Source organism: Apodemus sylvaticus, chromosome 21, assembly GCF_947179515.1.
Source record: "Apodemus sylvaticus chromosome 21, mApoSyl1.1, whole genome shotgun sequence".
NCBI classification, from domain to species: domain Eukaryota; kingdom Metazoa; phylum Chordata; class Mammalia; order Rodentia; family Muridae; genus Apodemus; species Apodemus sylvaticus.
This window is the reverse complement of record NC_067492.1, coordinates 43,771,770-43,787,731: the sequence shown is the minus strand read 5'-3', so window position 1 is coordinate 43,787,731 and position 15,962 is coordinate 43,771,770. Positions and strand designations below refer to the sequence as shown.

The 15,962-nt window shown below is 40.9% G+C and overlaps 1 protein-coding gene and 1 non-coding gene across 3 annotated transcripts in view; one reads left to right on the top strand and one right to left on the bottom strand.

Annotated features, from left to right (window-relative positions):
- The window catches only part of Lonp2 (lon peptidase 2, peroxisomal), an 88,631-nt gene that overhangs the window by 36,478 nt on the left and 36,191 nt on the right, over positions 1 to 15,962 (top strand). For both annotated transcript variants that reach the window (XM_052167192.1, XM_052167193.1), the window contains 3 exons: positions 6,030 to 6,180; positions 7,853 to 7,979; positions 14,042 to 14,175. In XM_052167192.1, the coding sequence (XP_052023152.1) occupies positions 6,030 to 6,180; positions 7,853 to 7,979; positions 14,042 to 14,175 (412 nt within the window). The remainder of the gene's footprint in view (positions 1 to 6,029; positions 6,181 to 7,852; positions 7,980 to 14,041; positions 14,176 to 15,962) is intronic.
- Positions 12,367 to 12,473, bottom strand: LOC127672222 (U6 spliceosomal RNA). The gene has a single exon (XR_007974880.1). It is a non-coding gene; the product is annotated as a U6 spliceosomal RNA (small nuclear RNA).

The following is a 15,962-nucleotide window of genomic DNA, read 5'->3' as shown; positions in this document are numbered from 1 at the left end:
CTCCGTTCTTCTTGTACCTCATTTGATGTGTGGATTATCTTTTGGGTATTCCAGTTTTCTAGGTTAATATCCACTTATTAGTGAGTGCATACCATGATTCATCTTTTGAGACTGGGTTACCCCACTTAGTATGATGTTCTCCAGCTCCATCCATTTGTCTAAGAATTTCATGAATTCATTGTTTCTAATGGCTGAATAGTACTCCATTGTGTATATATACCACATTTTTTGCATCCACTCTTCTGTTGAGGGATACCTGGGTTCTTTCCAGCTTCTGGAAATTATAAGTAGGGCTACTATGAACATAGTGGAGCATGTATCCTTATTACATGCTGGGGAATCGCTGGGTATATGCCCAGGAGTGGTATAGCAGGATCTTCTGGAAGTGAGGTGCCCAGTTTTCTGAGGAACCGCCAGACTGATTTCCAGAGTGGTTGCACCAATTTGCAACCCCAAGTACATTTTAAAGAGCAGTAATTTCTAACGAGGAAAATCTAGCCAGAAAGTTACAGTAGCTCCCCCAAAACACAACACACAAGCATACACACACAAAACTACCACAACCACATCAACAGAGTCCCAAGACACACAGAACAAGTATGACAGAAACAGACAGGGAGACATAGACAGCTGGACAAGTGATTGATGGCTTCCCCACCCTATTTTCAGTTGTGTTAGAAACTAATTAGACGCTGGGAGGAATGGAAAACCCAGCCCACTGTGGCCATTTGTGGAACCTTTTCTTTTCTTTTCTTTTCTTTTCTTTTCTTTTCTTTTCTTTTCTTTTCTTTTCTTTTTCTTTTCTTTTTCTCTTCTTTTTCTCTTCTTTTCCTTTTCTTTTCCTTTTCTTTTTCTTTTTCTTTTTCTTTTTCCTTTTCTTTCTTTTCTTTTCTTTTTTCTTTCCTTTCCTTTCCTTTCCTTTCCTTTCCTTTCCTTTCCTTTCCTTTCCTTTCCTTTCCTTTCCTTTCCTTTCCTTTCCTTTCCTTCTTTCTTTTTTTTTGGGTTTCTTTATTTTTTTAATTTTTTATTAGATATTTGCTTTATTTACATTTCAAATGATATCCCCTTTCCTCACTTACCCTCCGAAACCCCCTATCCCATTTCCCCTCCCCCTGCTCACCATCCCTTCCCCCACTTTCCTGACTTGGCATTTCCCTACACTGGGGCATTGAACCTTCGAGGGGCCAATGGTCTCTCCTCTCATTGATGTCTGAAAAGGCCATCCTCTGCTACATATGCAGCTGAGCTATGGGTCCCTCCCCATATACTCTTTAGTTGGTGGTTTAGTCCCTGGGAGCTCTGGGGATACTAGTTGGTACATATTATTGTTCCTCCTATGGGACTGCAAACCTCTTTAGCTCTTTGGGTCCTTTCTCTAGCTCCTCCATTGGGGAGCCTATGTTCATTCTGTTAGTTGGCTGTGAGCCATGGGTATTTTGATCCCCCTCCTAAGAAGGACCAAAGTATCCACACTTTGGTCTTCCTTCATCTTGAGCTTTATGCGGTCTGTGAATTATATCTTGGGTATTCTGAGCTTTTGAGCTAATATTCATTTATCAGTGAGTACATACCTTTTGTATTCTTTTGTGATTGGGTTACCTCACTCAGGATGATAGTTTCTAGTTACATCCATTCCCTAAGAATTTCATGAATTCTTTGTTTTTAATAGCTGAGTAGTACTCCATTGTGTAAAAGTACCATATTTTCGGTATTCATTCCTCTGTTGAGGGACATCTGGGTTCTTTTCAGCTTCTGGCTATTATAAATAAGGCTGCTATGAACATAGTGAAGCATGTGTCCTTATTACATGTTGGAGCATCTTTTGAGTATATGCCCAGGAGTGGAATAGCTGGGTCCACAGGTAGTGCTATGTTCAGTTTTCTGTGGAACCACCAAACTGATTTCCAGAGTGGTTCTACGAGCTTGCAATCCCACCAGCAATGGAGGAGTGTTCCTCTTTCTCCACATCCTCTCCAACATTTGCTGTCCCCTGAGTTTTTGATCTTAGACATTCTGACTGGTATGAGGTGGAATCTCAGGGTTCTTTTGATTTGCATTTCCCTGATGATTAAGGATGTTGAACATTTCTTTAGGTGTTTCTCGGCCATCCAGTATTTCTCAGTTGAGAATTCTTTGTTTAGCTCTGTACCCCATTTTTTAGTAGGGTTTATGAAACACTTCCTACCAAAAGCAGCATCCACATTCTTTTTAAGCTCACATGACACACTCTCCAGGACAGAACAGATGCTGCACTGTGAAACAAGCTACAATAAAGTGAGAAGTATAAAAGCATACTGTTTTCTCCAAAACATCACAGCAACTAGAAATCACTGTGGACATTGGAGGAAATTACAAATACATGGAAATTTACATACTCATGAGTAGTCAGTGGGCCACAGAATATACAAGATTAGAAAGTCATCTAAAATGAAGGAGAAGGAAGCAGCAAACCAAGTGTTTTCCAGTTGCAAGTATTAGAGGTTCTCACACTTGCTCTGCATCCATCTCACTATGATTCCAATTATCCTAGGATGATACCTAAACTATTTCTTAAATTTGGTGCTTATTAGAGTCCATCTTTATAAATATTTAAATTTTGTAAAGGCTAGTATTTTGATCCTCTAGCTAACTTAGGAATCTTGCCAAAGCTACAGGAAGTGTTTGTATGATGCCATTCATAGGATACTTCTGTACTGGAGGCGTGGCTGTCACCAAGTTCACTGATCCTCCACTGTCTTCCTTAAAGGAATCTTGCTACTGGCAGCCCTCTGGGGCTCTCGTTCGACCTGTAACCAGTCTATGCCTCCTTCAGCGCCCATCCCTTTTGTTCTGGGACCTGATCTTGTGTTCTTCCCAGTGATATCTTTGTGGGGTGGTGGTGGGGGGAACCATACTAGAGATATCTCCTTCAATTGTAAGACACAAAGTCTATATACTACCACAGTAGAAAGTAAGTTCAGATTTCCTTAACAAATGGTGGGCAAGGAGGGCACCATGAGACAGAAGGAGAGTTTTATCTGGGTCACAGTGCCTTGTCTGATCATATATGGCACAGTCTTATGGCTTCTAGATTCTCAGTAATAAATACACCAGAGCTTTAAAAAACAAAGCAACCAATGAGCATCTTATTTCCCAATTTTTTCTTTTAATGTTTTGTTCATTTTGTTTTGTGTGTATGATTCCAGGATAGAATTTGAAAACTTGCAAGTGCTGTACAGATTTTTGCTGCTGACTATATCCCTGACCCTCTTGTAAGGTTTTTTGGTTGCCATGTTAGTCTCAACTGGTATTATTGTATCAAACAGCTGCAGCATTAAACAGTTGCCATTGATTGCTAGAGTAGAACTGATTATACAAGTATTCTCTTAGGTCAGAGCTGTTCCAAGAACAAGCCATGTGGGCTAAATACCAGCAGTCCTCCAGGGGTGAGGCTAGAGAGCTGATTCTGCTCTGCCCTGTGGAGGTTGCTAGGCTACAGGTTCTTGCATTTTTCCTAGTTACAAAGCTGGCAACTTCCTGGGGTTCTGTCAATTTGGGAAAGGTGGTGGGGTTAAAACAATATTAAATACCACAGCACTTGAACCATTTGCAGGGATCCTGTGTTTTCCTGGAATATACAGCACTCGGCTTGTTCTAAATTGGAATGGAACATCTGAGGAGATCGGTCTGGCCTTTTTTGTCAGTGGGCTGGCTCATTGCCTTTATGGAGAAACAGCTTTCTGGAGTTCCTGGCTCTTTTTCATCCCATTGGAATCATCCCAATGACTTTAGTGCTTGCTTTTGACACTTTTATTGTGGTTTATCTCTTCTTTAGATAGCATGTATCTTCAAACTACTCTTTTTCAAAGATTTGTCTATGAATTGTGTTTTGAGTCCTTTCATATTTGAAGCCTTTTCATCTGTGCCATAGTCTCTGTGTGTTCTCTTCATAAAACATGGTAAAATTATGTCCTCATATAAATTCACACATACATAAACATGTTTACTTGTATTCAAAACAGTAATGGGTCATCTGTTAAGGCCATCACAACAAAATACTAGTGTAGGTGACTTCTAAAAACTTGACAACTTTGAAGGCTGGAAGTCTAAAATTGACTGTTGGTAGGTTTCCTTCTAGGATCTCCGTGGCTTTCGAAGGTCTGTCATCTGTGTATATAGAAGCTAGGGACACCCAGTTCTTAGACAGATACCAGTTAGATTGCATTAGGACCTCACTCCTAACCTCTTGTAACCTTAATTACTTCCTTTAAAAGTTCTGTGTCCAAATAATCACAATGTATATGCCACCCCCATTAGTGTGATCAAGAAAATCCTTCGTAGGAGTCTTCTAGTGGCTTTCTTTAGTTGATTTCAGATCCAGTCAGTTTGACACCAGTTTTAACCATCACACCCATTGTCTAAATTTTAAGGAGAAAGAATTAACTTCATCTGAACAGTCTGACGGTGTGTTTTTTCTTAACCAAGAACATTTTAGTATTAGATACCTTTCTTTGTAGAGTTGAAAGTACTTTATTGATTTTATATATTAAAAGTTAAATCTTATAAAATGTGAAATTAGGGTCTTCTGAGAAATGTGATCTAAAAAGATACAATGAGTTTCTAAAGTTCAAGATTGTAAGTAAAGGGCTTTGACTAAAAATTAACTGGTGGCTTTGTTTTTTATTCTTTAAAATTTATTTATTTTACGAATATGAGTATACTGTCACTCTCTTCAGACACACCGGAAGAGGGTACCGAATCCCATTACAGATGGTTGTGAGCCACCATGTGGTTGCTGGGAATTGAACTTACGACCTCTGGAAGAGCAGTCAGTATTCTTAACCACTGAATCATCTCTCCAGCCCTGTGGCTTTGTTTTTATAAGTTATACTTTAAAGGGGGAATAGCAAGCAAGAAAAGGCTATTTTATGATGAACTTATGATTAATATTTTATGAAACTGAATTTGGTATTTTGGGTTTTGTTTTATATTTTGCTTTTTTACTTTCTTGAGACAGGGTTTCTCTGTGTAGCCTTGACTGTCTGGGAACTCATTCTGTAGACCAGTCTGGCCTCAAACTCAGAGATTTGTCTATCTCCACCCTCTGAATGCTGGGGTTAGAGATGTGCACCACCACAGCTGGCCTGTGATGAATATTTAAGTCATGCAATTTCCATTTTGAATATGTATGCCCTAGAGAGCTCTGGGTGAATGTATGTTGAAGGTTTAGGACAGGTCTGAGGACTTGAGGACATGAGTGCCGGTAACCTGAAGTACATGAGCCTAAAGATTATCTCCTTAATACAAAGTTAGTCATTTTAGGAAACTAATTACTAAGGAGGCCAGGGGATTGGCTCAGCTGATAAAGATGCCTGCTGCCACCCAGCCCCGTGTGACGAAAGGATGAGTTCCACAAGCTGTCCTCTGACCTCCATAAGGATGTTGGGATGCACACACACGTGGACATATACACAAAGTTAAAAAATTAAACCAAATAATTAAGACTAATTATTAAATTAGCTATTGCATCATGTTAACTATTTTTGAGGTTTATTGGTGTTTTAAGAAGTCAGTTTCTCAACAAAAATAAGTCAGTTTCTCATTGTGTTATATAAAATATGTGGAATTCCCCTTCCAAGGATTTATAACTGACAATTCAGATAATGTTTGAAGAGGAATCTACTGATTATTAATTTACCTAAAAATTTGAAAATAATCTGCCTTTTACTTTATATTTCAGCTATGGTACCATAAGTAAAAGTGGTTCTGCAGGGTAGGTAGCTTGTGGTCCACATGAGCTGGTGGTAAAGAGATGCGAGGCCAGCTCAGCAGTGCAGTATTCATGGCTTTGTGCTGGTGTGCCCTCCTGGGCTTCCGGTCATTTGATAGTAGAATGTGTGACATGTTTTTATAAAGGATTTAGAATATGGGATGGTCAGGTTTTTTAATTATTTCTGTGTTGAACAGAAATGTCACCTTGCTAATACAGTGCATGGGTTTTGGATCAGTGTTGGAACTAGGTTGCTTAAATGTTAATTGTTCTTTCCTAGGTGTTGGATCCTGAACAAAACCATAACTTCACAGATCACTATCTAAATGTGGCCTTTGACCTTTCCCAAGTTCTTTTCATAGCTACTGCCAACACCACTGCCACTATTCCACCTGCTTTGTTGGACAGGATGGAGATCATTCAGGTCCCAGGTACTTTATTCATCCGTTTACAGCCCGCCTCTCCTCTGAGCATACCCGTTAAAATCAGTCCTGTTCTGGACTTCCGGTTGTCTGGAAGTTAATTGTCACTATTTAATCTTCAAATTCTACACAAGGGGTAGAAACCATCTTTTCTGTAGAGTCAGTGTCAAACAACAGGAGTGAGTTTGTGTGTTTGTACCATGACAGGTAAGAGTATATGTTCTGGAAGACATTAGAAAAGAGCCAGCATTGACTTCACATTCAGCTGAAATGTTGCCTTCAGGGATGATAACTTCTTAGAATGTCAGATATTCTTCTCTGAAGCAGTTCTTAAAATGACAGATGAAAAAGACTTATTTATACAAAGTCAATGTCTAAAACCCAGTTAAAGCTTCCATCTCTATCAGGCTTTGATAGTTCTACCTTTTTTTTCTGGAAAAATATTACACAATAATTGACTCTAACTTTCCCCTGGATGTCTCTTGCCTAGAAGCTCATGGTGCCGTCAGGCTGTGTTCTTCCTCTCAGAGATGATGTCAAATAGTTACAGTTAGTTGTGTTTTTCAACCATGTCTTCTCCTCATTGTAGTGTTAAAAAAATACCCTTTTAAGTTATGCTCAGATCCTAACCCTTTCACTTTACTTAATTGCTCAAAATTATTTTGTCTTTAAAAAGATCCAATATCAGTAAGTATTCACTTAGTGAAAACAGGGTAGACTCTATATTAACGTTTTAAATGTGGTACTGTATTTTTCATTCTAAACATTTTTACCCTTCCTAATGTTAATTGAATTTCTTAATTACCTGGAAACCTTTTTATTTAATTTTAAACTATGCTAAGTAAAATGTTGCTTTTGTACATTTATATGGCTGAAATAATCCGTGAGATTCAGTTGTCCAGAACTACACAGGAAGGCAGCCAGTTCATGAGCTGCAGTGATGCACAGCGAGGTGACGGGGACAGACGTGAGCTCTGTAATGCTGCCTCTTCCTTCAGCCACTGTGGTCATCCTGTCCTCTAGCATGTGGATGTGTTCAGGCCTCTTCTTCCTACCCAGAAGATGAGTTATCAACCCATATTTCAAGCCATTGTTTATTAGACAGAGGGTACATTAGGTGGATGTTTTTTCTTACAGAATTTAAAGATAAAGTAAATCTGTGCTCACTGGGACTTCTTAGTCAATAAGAACATAAAGTCTCTTAAATATATATATGTATATATATATATGTACATATATTTTTTTTTTTTTGCTTTTTAAATGTGAAAGTAATTTCAAACTGATTTAGTTTAAACTTCCTTATTCTGGTTACAGTGTTAATTGAAGTAATACTTAAGCTCATTCTAAACTTAGATCTGGTGAATCTGTATTTAATCCATTAAAAACTGTAGCAAAGGCTAGAGACAGTTCAGCTCAGGACACTTGTGACACTCACAGATGAGCAATGTTTGGTTCCCAATACTCACATAGTGGCTTCAACCATCTAGAACTCCACTCCCAAGGAATACTACATCTTCTTCTGATTTCTATGGGTACCATGCATGTACATAGTATACAAACATTCATATACCCAAAATATTCATATACATAAAATAAAGTAAATAAATATTGAAAACCAAAGAAAATGTGGCACTGTAGAAGCCTGGTGGATACTTAGAGAAAAAAGTCTCTTCTTCTCCAGGGTACACACAGGAGGAGAAGATAGAGATTGCCCACAGGCACCTGATCCCTAAGCAGCTGGAACAGCACGGGCTGACTCCTCAGCAGATTCAGATCCCCCAGCTTACCACTCTGGCCATCATTACCAGGTCAGTCTTCTTGAAGATGGGATTGGGTTTCTTTTCCATTTTCTATTCCCTTTCCTTTCCTTTCCTTTCCTTTCCTTTCCTTTCCTTTCCTTTCCTTTCCTTTCCTTTCCTTTCCTTTCCTTTCCTTTCCTTTCCTTTCCTTTCCTTTCTTTTCTTACCTTTTCTTTTCTTTCTTTCTTTCTTTCTTTTTTTTTTTTGAGACAGGGTTTCTCTGGGTAGCCCTGGCTGTCCTAGAACATACTCTGTAGACCAGGCTGGCCTTGAACTCACTGAGATCTGCCTTCCTCTGCTTCCCAAGTGTTAGGATTAAAGGTATGTGCTACCACCACCCAGCTAAAGGTGAGATATTTTTCTCCATGCCAATAATTTACTGAAGGTCCATGTACTGAAGAAACATTTAACTGGCATACTAAAGCATGAATTCCTCAAGCAGAGAAAAGCATTGCTGTAACTATGATTAGCTCTGAAGAGGAGGAATTCCATAGTGAAACCATTTCAGTGAAAATTATTTTCATTGGACAGGAACTTCTACTTTACCACAATTGAAAACTAAGGGATTAATTTAATAGTTATGAACCAAGCTCATGAAAAGCATAGAAGTGTCTTTTACGCACATGGTGGCACACACCTTTAATCCAGACACTAGGGCTGGCCGGGGGGCAGGCAAACCTCTGAGTCCGAGGCCACTTCTTACCTACTCTACAGAACAAGTTCCAGAACTGCCAGGGCTACACAGAGAAACCTTGTCTAGGGTCTAAACACAAAACAAAGCCAAAACAAAGCAACACTAATGACAACAAAAACCCTTAAGTCAAGCTGCTACTTTCAGACACCTTTTTTCTTGTAGGTTCATCCTTTTTTTTTCTTCTCTAAAAGACTTTTAAAAAGAGGAATCCTTGAAGTTATTGATGTTGAGACTTAACACTGGAGTGATAGAGAATGTTCTTTCCCAAAGCTGCTACCCAGTACCTAAGCCTGTGCCAAGTACTGCATAAATTGTCCCAGTAGACTCTGCCATAATGGCATATGCCTTTAACTTCAGCACTGGGAGGCAGAGGCAGTGGATTTCTGTGAGTTTGAGGCTAGCCTGGTCTACAGAGTGAGTTCCAGGACTTATAGCCAGAGCTATGGAGGAAAACCTGAGTTCGTCTTTTCCTCCAACCTCTGCGCCACCCCCCCCCCCACCCCGCTCGCCAAGAAAAAAACAAAACAAAACAAAAAATCGAGTAAAGTATTACTTCACCTCATTTATAGGTCATGTGTTTGAATGAAAACTAGACCTTATTGGGAATTTAGGTTGGCCGTAGCCTTTTACAGTTTTCCTGGCTCACTATTACAGATGGATTACACCATCCGAACCACGTGGGTCTGCCAAGAATTCTGCAGCCCTTTCCTGGTCACTGTTGTTTTCAGGAGGTGTGAAGCTCCCTTTATGCTTGCTGGGCCTCTCACTGCCTTCTGACCTGGGCCAACTTTTCTCCAGGTCTGTTTAGTTATATTCAGAAAGTAGGTCTGAATCGGACCCAAGAGTTTCTTTTTGTTAATTTGTTTTGACATATACTGTATGGATAATGCCAGAAGAAATAAATTGAGTGATTAGCCAAAGTCTTCCCTCATTGACATCACTCTGGGCTTCTAACAAGCCACTGAACCTTTATGCTAGTGTCTACATCTGAAAGGGGGCGTGACTGAGACGACACCCGGCTGACCTACTTCTGAGAATGATGCTGAAGAGTTTCGGTATTTGTAGTTCCCAATTACTGCCTCTTACACACTTGTTAGATCAAAACACGAGACTGTAAAAGCTGTAGACATTGGTGACTTTGTTGAGCAGTCTTACTACTTCTAATATTTTAAACAAAACACGACAGCAGACAATGCCTGGACACTACTCCACTTAAGCTCCAGGCACTGAGTTACCAGACCCAGGAGACACGCCATCGTTGCCAGAGCCTTTCATCTTTGCTGTGAGCTACAGTGGTGCTGCCCTTCTTAGCTCCTGCATCCCTCCCCATGTCAAGTTGACACCCTTGTAGCATGTAACTACCCCTGTAGCTCTCGGGTACTTACTGAGCTCCCCTTCCTGGTGAGAATCCTGATTGTGTTTTCGTAGTCTCTGTGCTAAGACTTTATACCTGCCTTACAGAGACATTTGAAGCCTCTGGAACTTTTCCTTCTGAAATTAATAGGAAATATTAAATATTTTCAGGTCTGTATTTTCTTTCTTTCTTTTTTTTTTTTTTTTTTTTTGGATTTTCAAGACAGGGTTTCACTGTGTAGCCACTCTGTAGATCAGGCTGGCCTCTAACTCAGAAATCCACCTGCCTCTGCCTCCCAAGTGTTGGGATTAAAGGCGTGCACCACCATCGCCTGGCTCAGGTCTGTATTTTCAAACAAAAATTTCCTTTTCTTTAGTACTCCCCATGGGTTAAGGACACAGTTCAGTGATAGAATGTTCATATCAGGTGCCTGGAGCCTTGGGTTCAGTCTCTAGTGTTGCCTGCCCCTCCCCACAGTCATTTCTGTTGACTAGCTTTTAAGATTTTGCCTCTCTGGTTGTTTGTCTCTGAATGAGCCCTGGAATCCTGTGTCCTTTGTACAGCTCCATTACTAACCTGTGCTGAGGAAGGTTATGATACAAAGCTGATTCTGGTTAGGATACAGAGAAATGAGTTCCTTGTGACAGTCTCATGCATGTATAATAATAATAATGATTAGTAGTAGTAGTAGTAGTAGTAGTAGTAGTAGTAGTATACAATCCAGTCTTTATCCCCCTCGAGGTCCACCCTCTGACTGTTCCACATCCCATACTTCCTCCCCCATCTCCAAGAGGATGTCCCCAAACCCCACCCCACCAGACCTCCCTACTCTCTGGGGCCTCAAGTCTCTTGAGGGTTAGGTGCATCTTCTTTGATTGAGTCCAGACCTGGCAGTCCTCTGCTGTATATGTGTTGGGGGCCTCATATCAGCTGATGTATGCTGCATGGTTGGTGGCTCAGTGTCTGAGAGATCCCAGAGGTCTAGGTTAGTTGAGACTGCTGGTCTTCCTATAGGGGTACCCTCCTCCTCAGCCTCTTCCATCTTTTCCCTAATTCAACCACAGGAGTCACCAGCTTCTGTCCATTGGTTGGGTGTAAATATCTACATCTGACTCAGCTGCTTGTTGGGCCTTTCATAGGGCAGTCATGAAAGGCCCCTGTTTGAAAGCACACCACAGCATCAGTAATAGTACCAGGCCTTGGGGCCTCCCCTTGAGATGGATCCCAAATTAGGCCAGTCAATGGACCTCCTTTCCCTCAGTCTCTTCTCCATTTGTTGCATTCTGTAGCTGCCTACAGCTACTGCGAACTGGGTTCTTGGAACAGAAGCTGAGGGATGGATCAGAGAAATGGTGAAAAGATGGAGGCCAGGACAATAGTTGATCGAGGCCCCAACTTTAATTGAGATCAGACCATTTAACAGTTTGGGCAAGCCCCTGCCCCAGACTCCAGGAAGGCTGAGTTCCCGGGAAGTCAGCTGGCCATTCTTGGCTCCATTGCTCAGCCAGCTGGGTGGGTCACCTGCTTAATTCAGGGATTCATAGACCTAGAGGAACAATGAACTTCCCCTTTACTCTTAGTGCTCCACCCTAGGTGGAGCAGGATCCTGACTAGCACAGGAATCCCTGCTCAACAAAGGCTGGGAGAGGAAGTTCACCTTGATCAATGTCAGTTCCTACCAAGTGGCGAGACACCCTTTATGGCTCTGTACATCCATTTTTGTCCCTGCAGGTCTTTCATACAGGAATAATTCTGGGTCAGAGTTTTTGACTGTGGGATGGCCCTGTCCCTCCACTTTGTTGCTCTGTCTTTCTACTGGAGGTGGACTCTACAAGTTCCCTCTCTCTACTGTAGGGCATTTCATCTAAGGTCCATACCTTTGAGTCCTGAGAGTCTCTCCCCTCCCAGGTCTCTGGTACATTCTAGAGGGTCCCTCTCCCTCTTACCTCCTGAGCTTGCCTGTTTCCATTCTTTCTTCTGGCCCTCAGGGCCTCAGTCCTGTTCCCCTCATCCAATACCAGATCATGTTCCCCTCTTCCCCTTCCTGTTCACTTTCCCGCCCATGTCCCTCCCTCCCTCCTCCTCTCCTGTGATTGGCTTCTTCTCCTCCTAAGTGGGATTGAGTTATCCTCACTTGGGCCTTTCAGCTTGCTAACCTTTTTGAGTTCTGTGGGTTGTAGCCTGGGCATTCTGTACTTTTTTGGCTAATATCCATTTATTGGTGAGTACATACCATGCATGTCCTTGTCCTTTGTCATGCAAGTTACCTCAGGATGATATTTTCTAGTTCCATCCATTTGCCTGCAAAACTCATGATGTCTTTGTTGTTAATAGGTGAGTAGTATTCCAAAAATATGGAGCGCTTCATGAATGTTCATGTCATCCTTGCGCAGGGGCCATGCTAATCTTCTCTGTATCTGTTCAGTTGTAATGCATGTGCTGCCGAAGCGAGCACATGCACGTGTGTCTTTATCCTTTGTTCTTGCTGCCCCTTTGTCTTCCCTCGCTCGCTGTCTGCATGGTCTCCTTCCTCTTTCACATATTTCCTCTTCTGCTTCTATGTCTGCTTCCCTCCCTCCCTTCATAGTTCCCCTCACCCCATTCTTTTCTACTGTCATGTCACACACACACACACACACACACACACAAACTCGAGTCCAGATTCTGTATTTGAGAAAAAACATGTTACTCATTTTTGAGTATGGCTTATTTCATTTAACGTGAGTGATTTCCAAGTGCATCCATTTTTCTGCAGGTATCAAAATTTAATTCTTCTTTACTGTTCAGTAAAATTCTACTGTGTGTACCACATTTTCTTCATCTGTCTATTGATGAACAGCTAGGTTGGCTTCATGTTTTGGCTACTTTTAGTAGTATAGCAATCAACACATATATGTAAGAATCTCTGTGGTATGCTGACTTATAGACCTGCAAGTATCCACCCAGGATTAGTATAGCTGGATTATCTGGTAGTTGTAGTTTGGATTTTATGAGTAACTTCTATACCAGTGGTTATCAACGTGTAAGTTGTGACCCCTTTGGGAATCTAATGACCTTTTTACAAGGGTCACATATCAAATATCCTGCATATCAGATATTTGCATTATGATCATCTACTGTTATGAATTAAATGAACTAGTTTTGTGATTGGGGGTCACCACAACATGAGGAAACTGTAGTAAAGGGTGGCAGCGTTGACAAGGGTGAGAACCACTCTACACTGACTTCCATCCAGCATTTCTCATTAGCATCCTCCATCCGTGCCTGCATCTGCTGCTTCTCTGATGACAGCTGTTCTAACGGGGTGAGATGGAGTGTCCATGCAGTTTTAATTTACATTTCCTGATGACTGAAACTGTTGAACACCGTTTAGATCTTCATTAGCTGTTTGTGTTTCTTGCTTTGAGAACTGTCTATTCAGTTTGTTAGCCTATTTGTGGATTTATGATTTGAAGATTTTTGTTTTGGTTTTATTTCTGTCTTAGGTTTTAGAGGGTTTTTAAAATTAGTTTGTTTGTGACAGTGCACCAGTTACCCCAGGCTGGCCTCAGCCCTGAAGCTCATGAGCCCCCGGGCTTCTCAGTGCTGAGATGCAGCTACACCAAGCTCTCATCAGTCTCTGACTCCCTCAGCAGGATTTCAAGAAAAATAAATGTGGAGCCAGATTACACTGACAAATTGTGATCAGAAAGCACCTTAATATATCACCCAAGAAATAAGTAGTATTTAACGTACTGCCAGATTTATTTTAGGTGTCTATATTACACAGCCAAAGATTTGGTTTTAGATAAAGATAACAGTTGGAGATTATGTAAGGAAATAGTTGTGGCTGAAAAAAACACCTTAATATTAAAAAAAAAAAAAAGACAACACTAGTTTTAATGAAATATATGTATGGAGACATTGTATTTTTTTAAAAATTAGCTTTCAAATCTACATTGTTTCTTTAGGGAACTGGCTGTTCCTCTTTTCCTTATTTACAGGTGGTGTTTATCCAAAAGTAAAACATTTTTATCTTAACAGATACACCAGAGAAGCAGGAGTCCGTTCTCTGGACAGAAAGTTTGGGGCTATTTGCCGGGCCGTTGCAGTGAAAGTTGCAGAAGGCCAGCATAAGGAAGCCAAGCTGGACCGTTCGGATGTGGCTGACGGAGAAGGTTGGTAGCTTTGTCCTGGAACCCTCAGCCTGGCAGGAAAAGTGAATGGTGCATCAGTTTAGTGGGGAGCAAGGAGGGAGCGTCAGTCCTCGAAGCAATAGTGTGTCCACTGTGGATGGAATAGCCTGAGGCTTATGGGGTTCTCAAGACTGTTTTTTACAAATAGCAAAGAGTTAACTCTTCTTCCATAGTCCTTAGTATTACTACCTAAATAACATGGTTATTTTCTCCAGATTGCTACAGTGGGCAAACTTTACATATGGTTTGGTGTTCTCTTTTTAAACTGGTGCAGGCAATTGTTACATCCTTAAATAATTTAAAATAAAGTTATTAGAAGCCAAACCTGATCATACCTATAATCCCAGCACTCCTGAGGCTGATACGAGTTCAAGGCCAGCCTGTTCTATACAGTAAGAGCCTGTCTCAAAAATATCGATGATGATGATGATGATAAGCTGTCCAAGTCTGTCAACACATATCTCAATACACTAGAAGAGATTCATATGTTTTTCCTCACACAGTTTTTTATAGGTACATAATTAAATATAATATAATTTTTTCTGAATAATTCTGGAGGTAATACCCTAAGGAGAGTTGTCACTACTGCCGTTATTCAAATGCATGTATTTCCTTTGTTTCCCAGTTTAAGTATGTGATCTTCTTGCCAGAAGGAGATTTAAGTTTTATTTTTATTTTATGTACATTGGTATGTTTTTGCATGCATGTATTTCTGTGTGAGATTGTCAGGTCTTGGAGTTACAGTTGTGAGCTGCCATATGGGTGCTGGGAATTGAACCAGAGTCCTCTGGAAGAGCAGTCAGTACTCTTAACCGCTGAGCTATCTCTTCAACCCCAGAAGGAGATTCTTTTTTTTTTTTTCCAGAAGGAGATTCTTAAGGAGGTTCTGTCATGACAGCATGCTGTTATGTAATTTGCCAAAACTTGCTTTTGTAACATTTAGTGATAAGGAATTGAAAACTACTTCCCAGGAAACAGATTCGTTAGAGTTCTACCCTTTCCAAAACTCTTTCCAGAATGCAGTTAGGTGAATGTAAGAGAAGAGCTGGACTGTGGGGTAGTCTTGGTAGACCAGATGGTGTTTCTGTGCACAGAAGGGTAGGTTCTCTCTCACATGACCCTCTTGATTCTGTGTGATGTTACCTGCTTCCACGTTGCACCTCTCTGTTCATTCTTTCTTGAGAGTAAACCTCAACTTTAGCTGAGTTGGAGCTATATAGTTTTTCTATGTAGAATATGGATATTAAAATGTAACGTTTCTTATAACGATATACAACTTCTGTTGTCCTTTGTATGGTTTGTGTCTCCCAAGTTCATATGTTAGAAACTTGGCCTCCCGTGCAACAGTCTTATGAGGTGGGGACAGTTAAGAAATGGTGAGAAGCTAGGAAGTATCTCAACGGTGGTACATTTGCATGGAGCCTTAAGGCCCTGGGTTCTATCCTGAGTGAGTCTTCCCTTGTGGCCAGATTAATGCATTGCCTTGAAGAAGTGCATTGCATTCCACAGTAGTAGATTCCTGGTAAATGGGTGGGTTTGAACTTCCTTTACCTCTGTCTCTTAGGAGCTCACCTGTCATGTGATCCTTTCTCCCACACTGCACATAGGCCTTCATTGGCATAGTATTTTGCTCTTAGGCTTCTGAGCCTCCAAAATTGTGAGTCGCACACATTGTGTTCACTATAACTTACCTAGGCGGTAGCATTCTGTAATAGCCACACTACACAGGCTGAGTCAGTTTTTGCTCACACTTTCAGGGATACAGCAAT